This window comes from Sinocyclocheilus rhinocerous, unplaced genomic scaffold (genome assembly GCF_001515625.1).
Source record: "Sinocyclocheilus rhinocerous isolate Xijiao unplaced genomic scaffold, SAMN03320098_v1.1 scaffold2189, whole genome shotgun sequence".
NCBI classification, from domain to species: Eukaryota; Metazoa; Chordata; class Actinopteri; order Cypriniformes; family Cyprinidae; genus Sinocyclocheilus; species Sinocyclocheilus rhinocerous.
The window spans coordinates 498744-510226 of NW_015645558.1; the positions used below are offsets into that span (position 1 = coordinate 498744).

The 11483-nt window shown below is 36.6% G+C and overlaps 1 protein-coding gene across 1 annotated transcript in view; it reads right to left on the reverse strand.

Moving 5' to 3' along the window:
* Positions 1-1221: 1221 nt before the first annotated feature.
* Positions 1222-11483, reverse strand: part of LOC107706602 (glutaredoxin 3-like) — a gene marked incomplete at its 3' end in the record, with an annotated part of 16554 nt that continues 6292 nt past the window's right edge. Inside the window, exons 3-10 of the mRNA XM_016510355.1 lie at positions 9804-9878; positions 8877-9066; positions 4057-4229; positions 3494-3555; positions 3360-3417; positions 1850-1902; positions 1668-1707; positions 1222-1422 (exon numbers count right to left, since the gene is read on the reverse strand). Coding sequence (XP_016365841.1) covers positions 1222-1422; positions 1668-1707; positions 1850-1902; positions 3360-3417; positions 3494-3555; positions 4057-4229; positions 8877-9066; positions 9804-9878 — 852 coding nt within the window. The remainder of the gene's footprint in view (positions 1423-1667; positions 1708-1849; positions 1903-3359; positions 3418-3493; positions 3556-4056; positions 4230-8876; positions 9067-9803; positions 9879-11483) is intronic.

An 11483-nucleotide genomic window follows, 5' to 3' on the forward strand; every position in this document is an offset into this window, starting at 1 on the left:
CAAAGATTTCCTCAGCACAACCATCAGGTTATTATGGGAGCACTGCAATTACCCAGAACCACAGGTGTGTGTGTGTGAGAGGAACATAATGGCCACTCTACACTCTCGGCTCAAAGCCAGATGAGGTGTGGGTCGACTTCCCCCCAACCAACAACTGCTGATTAATATTTATGGATCTTTAATCACAATAAGAGAGTTCTTCCTGTCCCCAACAGCTTGGCAGAGTCACTCTGACTGAAAAGCTCAAGGATCACATTAATTAAAGCGAGTGGACATGATCGTGAATGGTACATCCATCATTCCCACACTCATTAAAGAGGTCACATATCCAGATAAAAACTCAAATAAAGGCGGCAAAAATTGGCCTAATCTAACAACCTGCAATTAAAGGTAGTTGGAGGAGCTCTTTAATAAGGGCACAGATTCACACAGGACGGTTTAACATGCCAAATCATTGGCTCTGACTGACAGACATTAAAGAAAAACAGGATTTACATTAAGACCAAGTTTACATGAAACACATCTGATCCGAAATTTAGGTTAAAAAAAATGTTGACTCAAACCACATTGAAATATAAGGGCATTTTTAAATATAAAGGTAAATGCATACTGATATACCAATGAAAGCAATCTGAAAAACGAATGAAAAAACTGAAAAACGGATAGTTCCGGTCCTTGATTCTGACTGGTTGAGCCGCGTTTGAAGCTGTTGTAAATTACACTACAAACATACACCTTTGTTTACAATTTATAACAGCTAAGGGGGCTTCGCGTCGTGCCTAACAATGCCCCTTAGCTGTTATAAATTCACTGTAAACCACGGCTTCTTGGGGCTTATTGCTTTAATAATTACTATTTTCCTGAAGTCTAGAATTATTTACATTCGTTACAAATAACGCATTATAAATGCAATGCTGTTTGTAGTGCCTAATTCTAAAGCCCCATTCACACCAAGAACGATAACTATAAAGATAACTATAAAGATAACGATATTAGCGTCCACACCAGCGAACGATATCGTCTGTTTATTCTAAGCGCACATGCATCTGCCGCTTTAAATTCTTGAGCTCGTTACAGCAGGATGGATTCTGATTGGCTGTCAGTGTTTTATCGTTCATCAGCTGGAGAAAAATCATTTTGATAGTGATCACAACGATATCGTTCCTCTGTATCGTTATAGTTGTGGTGTGAACTATGCTATTCTTTAATATTGAGAACGATTTTTAGAACTATATCTTTATCGTTATCGTGCTTGGTGTGAACGGGCCTTAAATGTATCTTTATCATCTTAGTAAGAGGATTCATGTTAAACACTTTTATGCATTTCACCTTGACTATGTCCAGGCCTCCGATTAGTTCCCCTTTAACATACAGCTGTGGGTACGTCGGCCAGTTGGAATACGTCTTGAGTCCTTTTCTAACCTGTGGAAACAATCAGAAGTGCATGTTTTGGCTAAAAACACAAAAATATAATTTATTTAGGGACATTCATATAGTAAAAATAAAATTGCATTCTAAACATGATTGCTTAATTGCTATTTAATTATTCAGTTCTCAGTCTGTAAGGAGCTCACTTGGTTTTGGAACACAGTCTTTCTTGAAGTTGCTTTGGCAAGACAACATTACCAAGAATGGAAACATAAACTTAAAACTGAAGGAACTCTCACCTCTTCATCTCCCAATATGTCAAACGTTCCGTACTCAACTCTGAAATGTTAACGAAAAACATGTTACTTTAATGACATACATTTAGTCTTTCAGTAATTCATAATTCACATTAAGAACATTCTCCAAAAAGATCTTAAATGACACTGTACGTGTAGATTCTGGAATCGTAAAAGTCTCTCACCCCGTGCTGTTTATCATTTCAAGTATCTGACGGCTGAATCCACATTTGGCAGCCTGAGTATTCACAAAGACACGAGTTAAGAGGATGAAAACGCTAGAACATCTTTCACATCATGAAAGGCTGCAGTGAAGCGAAACCCTGCGCTTGAAAGCCAATCAGAGGAAGCAAGTTTTAACTCCACAAAAACACACGCAGACTACTGGAGAAGCTCAAAGAACAGAGTACATAAGATACGAGCGGCTCCTCTGGGCCCAAACCAGCACAGAACCAAACTTGCATTTAGAAACTTACAACTACAACCACCTACAAAAGATATTCTGAAGTGTGTCTCAATAACTAAGGGAAAAAGAGGAGGTAATAAAATCGAGAGAGACACAGAGAGAAGCCAGTCTCGTGGGGAAAGACTTTAAACTACTGCAAAGAATGTCTTTCATGTGTGAGTGTTAAAGATCAATACAGTTATGAGGAGAGAGGTGAGGGGTCTTTCTCCTCCATTAAAGAAAGAGAACGCAGCTCTATCAGTGCCGGAGCCGCCTGACATCGATTTCCAGCAGCGTTTTACCACTGCATGGTTTCTTTTACTGTACGTTAAAGGAAAAGTTCACTCAAAAAATATCTTTCTGTAATTATTTACTCACCTTTATGTAATTTCAAACCCACATGACTTTCTTCTTCTTCAGTGGAACACAAAGGCAGACTTTTGCACAGTAATATTACTTCATCATTTTCGAAAATATTTAAAAATTATAATAATTTATCAATACATATACTATGAAACAATTAAACGATTACATTTTCTCTTCAGTGAAAAACAAATGAAGAAATTTAGCAAAATGTTCATGCAGTGTTACTTTATAATGGTTTTAAATAAATTATTTTATATTAATCATTTTAAAATGAATATTAAATTATTCTTAGAACAATAACAGTGTTGTTGTTATTATCAGGTGAAAAAAAAATGTCGGTTTGGCAACTAGTTGAAGCACTAAAAATAAGAAATAAGTATATAAAAGATTAAACAAATTTGAATGAAAACTCAATTTATAAAAATAAAAGCTAATCCAAAATATTAAAATAAAATATATAAAATATTAATAAAAACATTACAAGTACATAAAGTTGGTGCATAAAGAAGATCTGTAAAGTTGCAAAGACTAAAGTCTCAAATCCAAAGAGAATATGACCCCTTTAACTAAAACTGAGAAGCAACTCCTTAAAATTGGGTCTGTTCTTTACAAACAAAGCTGACTTGAAATCAATTATTTTTTTCTGTATGTTTGAAGCAAGACAGACATGGTCACTATGAAGTTGTTGTATGAAAAAGGGCTCCGTTAGAAAAAATAACAGCATATGGATTTGTAATAACATGAGGCTGAATAAATAAAACAGCATTTTTGGGGGTGATTTATCCCTTTAACAACCCCTGCTTTCTCCTCACTCTTTTAAACTGTGTTTCAGGAGAAAAAAAAAACAAACATGAGAGAGAAAAAGAGTATTTAAGTTCACTCACCTCTTTATTGCCTTTCATGAAGAGCATGACGGGTGATTTACTGATTAGAGATTTCAGCCTGTCAGAAGAGAGAATGTTTAGAAAAGTCCAGTCGTACAGAGGGGGAGTTTGAGCGAGCGTGTATCTGTCTTTACCTGTTTTCCAGTGAGACGCTTTTGGGGAAAGTATTCTCAAATTCTCCCGATTCAACCAGCTCCTGTGGAGGATATAAAATATCTCTGAATCCGAACTCGTTTTGAACTCGACTCACACACTCTACTTTCATAACTAACAGCTCCCTGCTGAGATGTTTTACCTCGCTGTAAAGGTAAATTCACTATCTTAATGAGGAAGGGCCTCTAAGACTCTTGAGAGAAGAGAGAGAGGGGGAAGAGGATGGATGCTGGCTAATCTAGCCCTCCTCTCTCAGCAGGAGTGCTCTGCTTGCTTTAAGCAGTATGAGCTCGCTGGGAATGTAGAGCAACATACAGCTAATAACAGCTAGCTGAGAACACACACGCCGTCAAAAGTCCTGAAACATGAACTCTTACGATAATACGCATGGGATAAAATGCACACGATCAAGCGATGAAGAAATCTGTGTTTGGAAAAATAGGGAAATATCTAAAAAAAAATAAAAAAATAAAAAAACACTGCTATGCACCGATTTTCATTGAACGCGATCAATATTGTTAAAGTTTCTTCTTGTATCTCGTACCTTTACGATGTCCAGTCCTCCGATGAGTTCTCCGTTGACGTAGACTTGCGGATAAGTGGGCCAGTTGGAGTAGGTCTTGATTCCCTGTCTGACCTCTTCATCTGAGAGAATGTCAAAACTGCTGTACTGTACATTGTGGTCCTTCAAAATCTGAACAGTCTGACGACTAAAACCTGCAAATAACGCAACAAAAATGCGTTAAAGGTTAAAAATAATATCATTACAGCAGTAACTCTGTTTAGTATGTGTGCTTTTTACTAGCTTGCACTTATTTAATGGCTCTGAAGAAACTAAAAATATTTAATTAAATTATTAACTATATTATATATTTAATGTCAATACAATCACAACAAATGTTTTCATTTGTCACTGCAAAATTTAAATTTATGTATTTTATTATTAAACTAAAAGTTCAGTTTAGTTTGCTTGTGTGCTTTTTAATAGCTTGCACTTTTTAAGAGCTTTAAAGGAAGAAACTGAAATTCTTTTAGAAAACTATTAAATTGTTTTTTCTTTTATAAAACTAATAAAGTAAATAAATAAACCTATTCATATTTTTAATGTCACTACAACAACAAAAAGTGTCATTTATCATTGCATTTTTTTTAATTTTTTTAATTATTTTTTATATTTTCCAAGTAACATTTTTTAATGATTTTAGTTTTAGTTTAATCACCCTGCTACACTGACAACAAAAGTTGTTTCTTTTTTCTATGTTTTTAGTCACACAGTGAGTAACATTTCAAGTAAAATCTGCAATCATAATTACTCATTTGTCCATTTATAGATACTACGCAATATTGGGCAACACGACTGAAAGCTGGAACAAAATTTCCTGATTTCTGAATTTTAAATAGCAGTTCTGTTTATATGGATGACTACCAGCTAAAAATGAGAGAAGATAAAAGAGAGAGAGAGAGAGAGAGAGAGAGCATGATATTAGATGGGAGGAGACAAAGAGAACAAGAAGCAAGAGAAACGGCGCACAAGAAGGAGGAGTGAGCGAGAGAAAGAAACAAGATCAGGAGAGAAAGAGAGAAAGATGTGCGAGGTGATGTGTAGAGTCTGTGTAGCCCCTGCAGTAAAACACCCATTTTCATCTTGTGTGGCTCATGAGGGAATTCATTATAAAACAGCTCCAGGCGCCTCACTTGTGCTTATGCATTTGCTGGTATATTAGCTCGACTCTATCAGAGCGGGCAAGCAGGCGGGCAGCTGCTTTCTCTGGCTCCGGGCGAACTCCACCAGACATGCTGCATTGATTGCCGAGTTCTTTCCCCCTCTACGCCTGCACCTACAGGGGCCGAAGACCGCTCGCTCTGGCCGACTCCGCTCCAGGAGAGGGGCAATGTTACAGCCTCATTCCTCTTTTGAAGGACAACCCACTCAGAGCGAGAAAGGCTGAGATATCCGAATTGATACATGGACCCTTAACCTTTTAATTTGACATGCATAACCGCTTTAGAGTTAGCGTTAGCAGACCACTTGATCATTTGGCTCAACGCTCGTATTGGAACAAAAGAGCGCATTTACGTTTAGGACCCAATGCACGCCACCGACAGGCATGGCTCGCTCTCTGTGCATTATTTCTTGATTTGGATATCAGCCAAGCGAATGAGAACATCAATAAGCTTCAGCATTATAATATCTCTGAGCCGGACCGACCCACTGACACCTAGCGCGGCTTCAAGTAACATCAACGGCGCCGAGCAACAGGTTCCGTGCTCAGAGACGAAGCGGCGTAAACTCCAAGGATCTTCTATTAATAAAGCAGAGCTGGAGGAGCTGGCAGCCGTTGAAAGCCCAACATCACGTTTGAGATTAGAGTTCAATATCGTTTTTATTTTGATCTCAGGATGGCAAACACCAGCCTTCCCCCAGACCTTCCTCTTTACACAGCCAAAACGTCAAGCGCTAAACTGCGCCTCAGTCCATGACGAAATATGCACTTTGAACTATCAAAAATATTTTGTTTTAAATGGGTGAAATTAATATGAGGAAGTTTTCCAACGCCGAACCACACATTTTTGACATGAGGAAGTGTTAGTTGGAAGAAAAAAAGAATGCCAGAAAATTAGCAAATCAAACAGAAATAAACAAGATCAAGCTGACAGCCCAAAGTTAAACAAACTAAAGACTAAAACACTATTAAGTGTTTATTAAGCTGTCACTGTCAGGATTTAATAAGTATAACTTTGACTTACAAAAGCAGAACATGTTCCTTTTTTAGAGCGAATGCATATCAACAAAAGTTTGATTAACAAAAGTGGTTGTTCACCCTTGTGTCAGCTTTGAAATCTACCAACAGAATGTCTCTTCAATTTTAGTGAATTTCAAGTAAATACAGACTGTTTTCACACACTGTGATGATGCGTTTCGGTTTTTAACATCATAAATCAAGCAAAGTTCTGTATATTTTCTTTTAAAAGGAAATGAGTGTACATTTATAACACTACACTTTGTATTAGGGCTGTGCAATTAATCGCATGCAATTGTCATGCGCATCTCGTCAGTAAAGCCGGTTCTGTGATTAGTAGTAAATCTCCATCACCTGCTTTCAGATGGAGCGGCATTTACTACACAGAGCCGTAGTTCACTGACAATTAGGCAATATTGCGTTCATAATCGCAGATGAATCGCATTCGATTATGGACGTGATACTGCCTAGCTTGTCTGTGAACTACGGCTCTGTGTATTAAATGCTGCTCCATCTGAAAGAAGGTGATGGCGATTTACTACCAATCACGGAACCGGCTTTACTGATGAGATGCGCATGACAATCGCATGCGATTAATTGCACAGCCCTACTTTGTATTATACATTAATTTAAAGAAAACTAGTTCCACTGAGTGTGCGTTTCTAATGCAATGGCTGGATTTTTTCTATTGCTATTAGAGAGAATGGGAACACAATTACATTTGTTGTAGCTTCCGTTCACCGCTATAGAGGTTTACCCAACTAAACTTCCAAAAAAGTGCTTTTAAGTTGCAGAAAAGCTAATAATTAAACAATAAAAATTTGTCAATAAATGAATAAATGTGGTGCAGCTCAACCAGAGCATGGTGTTAGCAACGACAAGGCCATGAGTTCAATTCCCAGGGAATTAATGAACTCATAAAATGTATACCTTGAATGCAAGTCACTTTGGATAAAAAAAGGATTAATGTAAATTTAATATTTTATTTATTTTTTGCTTTATTTGTTTACCTGCATGTGATGTGACCATTAAATAACATCAGAGAACCATGAACATGCAGATGTGCATTGAACTATTACAATATTAACTTAAAATCTCAGCTGATCTTTTCAAAATAAATAAGTTTGGGAATCCCTGCCATACACACAACACAAAACATGCATAAAGTTGTGAAAGTAGTGATGCAACATGACAAAAAAGTAACTGAATGCACGCTGCATTGTGCCACAGCATCTTTAACTGCTTTTCCACCGAAATTACCTGGAACAATTTGTCCCAAGAACTTTTTTTCCCCCTGACCTGTTGCTGTCTGCGTTCCCATCGAGGTCTAAAGTACCGAGAAGATTAGGCAAATAGTCTGGTGACGTAGGTCTGCGTGTGTTTCTCAATACAAAGTACGCAAATTACGGACTTGCATCTTCGGTAATTCAGACTTCGCAAGTTCGACACACTCCCGCGGACGGGACGACGCAAGTCCGGTAATTCTGCAAACAGCAGCGTACTTGATAACGTCAGTCAGCTCACCTTGGCTACTGCAATTTTCCTCACTGTATTTACAATAAGATGAAATATGATATCAAACACCACTGCCCCTTTTCGGTTTCATTTAAACATATTAATAGCAGCAGAAATGTAGTTCAGGGAACGTACATACATTACAATGAAACTAAATTTTATATCAAACAGAATTGCCTCTTTTAATTTTCATTTTAACATATTAATAGATTAATAGAATAAAGACCAAAGATTACCTGTTAGATTTACCCAAAACGAATTACATCTTACGTTTAACCGCAGAGTCATCAGAGCCAGCGGCAAATGCCAGAAGGACTAGCCGAGCTGAGGCTGCTCTCGTTGGGATACATGAGCACTGAGCGGCCGCTGATCGCGTGGAACTCACGTCTCCGAAATCAGCGAAGCACATTTTCAAACAGGTGCTGTCTTTATAAATAAACCGAAGATTTGAGTTTTAAACAACTACATTCTCACCCGAAATACTTTTAAAACTACATTTCATGACACAATAACAGTAATATTTTTAAAAATTCCACGGGTTTTTGGGCAATGACGTTTCACAAGTTCACAAGAACAGACAAGAACGCATATTGAGAAATGGCTATTGTCTGTGTGAAAAAATAAAATTATAAAATACACGGTTATATTTTATTGAGTCCCGCCCCCGAAAGTTCTGGACCTTTGAAAAAGTACTACCTCGCAGGGACTTTTTGAGGGGCACATTTTAACCAGGAACTTTATTTAGATCCTGGTTCCTGCAGTGGAAACACACCGAGTACCGGCCCAAAGTCCCTAGTTCCTGATGAAAGTTCCTGCGGTGGAAACGGGGCTTTTGTTAATTGTAATGGGAGCTATTTAGACGGACAAGTTGTTTTTCCAATCAGTTGAAACTTTGGGTCAAACCGAGCCAGACTGGATGGAACCTGGAATATAGTGGCGCATCCAGAAGGACAGACGTCCTTCGTACTTAAGAAAGACGTAATGCGCTTCTCTCTCCGTCCCGTTCATGCAACCTTGATTTGTCTCACTCCATCGCCAACGGTTGCTCTAACTAACCCACTTGACCCCGTGTTAATTTATGCGAGCGAGTGTATACGTGTGTGTTTACCACAGCGAGGCTCCTGGGGCGATCCCTTCATGAAGAGCATGCAGGGTGCGGCGTTGATCAGCCTTTTCAGTCTCTCGTTGAGATCCTCTTTAGGGATGTCCCCAGCCCTGGCAGCCCCCCCCCAACTGGACCCCAGCTGCTGCACCTTATTGGTCAGCTCAGGGGCATGCGCACCATCCAACCTGTCAATCTAGTCAAATTATTTTTTGTGGTAATTAAAATGATGCCACTAATGCTGTAGATAGTTTATCGTCTATTGAACGTAACATTCTGCAAGGAAATCAGAGCAAGAAAATGAAATTACCCAAGGAAAAAATACACTATCAATCCAATTGCATTAAAATGATCAAAAGATTTAAACTTCAGTGGTGTTCTTTTCTAACCTTCTACTTGTCAAAAAATAAAAATGAAAAAAAGTATCATGGTTTTCACAAAAATATTAAGTAGCACAACTGTTTTCAACATTAATAATAAGAAGAAATGTTTCCTTAGCAGCAAATCAGCATAAGATTGATTTCTGAAGGATCATGTGACACTGAAGACTGGAGTAATGATGCTGAAAATTCAGCTTTGTATCTCAGGAATAAATTACATTTTAAATTACATTCAAATAGAAAACTTTTTTTTTTTTTTATTGTGGTAATATTTCACTGTATTTTTGATTAAAAAAAACTCCGTTTTTGTGAGCACAGGACACTTCTTTCAAAAACATTTAAAAAGCCTTATCTGCCCCAAACTTTTAAAAGGTTTAAATCATGTTGAGTCATATATATTTATTTTTCCTATTTGTGATTGAACTAACCTCCCACACTCTAAAAAGTAAAAACATTGCCTTTAATTATGTAAAAAAAAAAAAAAAAAAAAATTTTTTTAACATAAATTTTAGGTAAATCTGAGCATAGCTGAAGTCAAATGTGGAAGTTTTACCTTGAAGAAGAGGAAGGTGGGAACTGAAGTGATCTCATACTTCTCAGAAACCTCCGGGACTGCCTCTGCCTCCAGCTAAAAACAGAGAGAGAGAGAACTACTATACTAATGATTCTTTATAATTCACATTAATAAAACATCACAAACATCAACATGTCAAACATAACATGTGGGCTGACAGTTTATCTGGCAGTAAAAAACCCATTTAAAACACGAAAAAACATTTCACATGAAATTGAAAACTAACACTACAAATCTAAACTCCACTGCCTCAGCTATAACATGTAAAATTATGACAGTCAAATGTTTGGACACACTTCATGTTGAATTTGCTTCTGATAATGATTAAATGATTGAAATTTATTTTGTGGACGCATAAACTGTACCTAAAAATGAATTTCTTAAAAGAACTAAAAACAAACATTTACTATTAAAAACAAATACAAATTATCCAATTTTATTCTAAGGAATTCAACACAATTTATTTCATATAGATTATAAAAGGGCAATTGTTGCTTGAAGAACTCTCCTGCACCGCTGACTGATGAAAGGCAGTATTAACCCTTAACACAGAAGGAAATATTTCTCTCTGCCGGTTTAAGGCCATGAGGAAGGTAAAGTCATTCAGAGCCTGAGGCATTTCACTGCGCTCCACTGGGAGATGGAGCAGAGGGAGGAGAGCAGCTGGATCTGCGTTACTGGAGCTAGAGCCGTTTCGCCATCATTTAGAGCCCAGTGCACACAGGAACATTTGCAAGAATAATGGCCATTTTCAAACAGGTATCTCAAACACAACGTGCCATCTGCGAATGGTCAAACCAACACACCACTGGTTGAGCCATTACTGGTATGTCGCTGGTTTAGATGATCAAACAAACAGAAAAATGTTTTGACTGTGCCACAGTACTGTACACTTTTTACACATAGTTATTTCACTGCATTAATTTGGGATAAGAGAAATAATTTAATTGAAAAAAAATAGTAAATAATTTTTAAGTTCGTATAAGAATGAAAATACCAAATAACTACAGAAAAAATACATTTCTGAAAAAAAAAAAGTCAAAGTCACAATATTTTCTTCCCTTTTTCCCAAATTTACCACATATATATACCAGTAAAATGGTTTCTCAAATGGGGGAACAAAATTTAGGATGGGAATTAATTTATCTTATCTATAATTGATTGGATCATTGGATTGGAAATATTTATAATAAATACTGCAATATTCCATAAAAAGGAAAACTCTACTTAGAAAAAATATATATAAATCTTAAACCTGTTAAAATAAAAAGATTAACTGGAAATGCAATGCAGTTTATTTCAAATTATTATTTAATTCTAGTCATTTATGCATGCACTACATCATAAATGTTCCCATAAAAAACAGACCTTAAATATTATTATCTGAGCATATTTATTTGTTAAAATATATTACTTTTGTTGTTTAAATACACACACACACACAAATATATACACACATATTATATATATACACACATATTATATATATATATATATTATATACACACACACACACACACACACACACATATATACATACATATTAGTGATGTCAAACGATTAATCGTGATTAATTGCCTCCAAAATAAAAGTTTTTGTTTGCATAATATATGTTTGTGTTCTGTGTATATTTATTATGTATATATAAATACACACAGT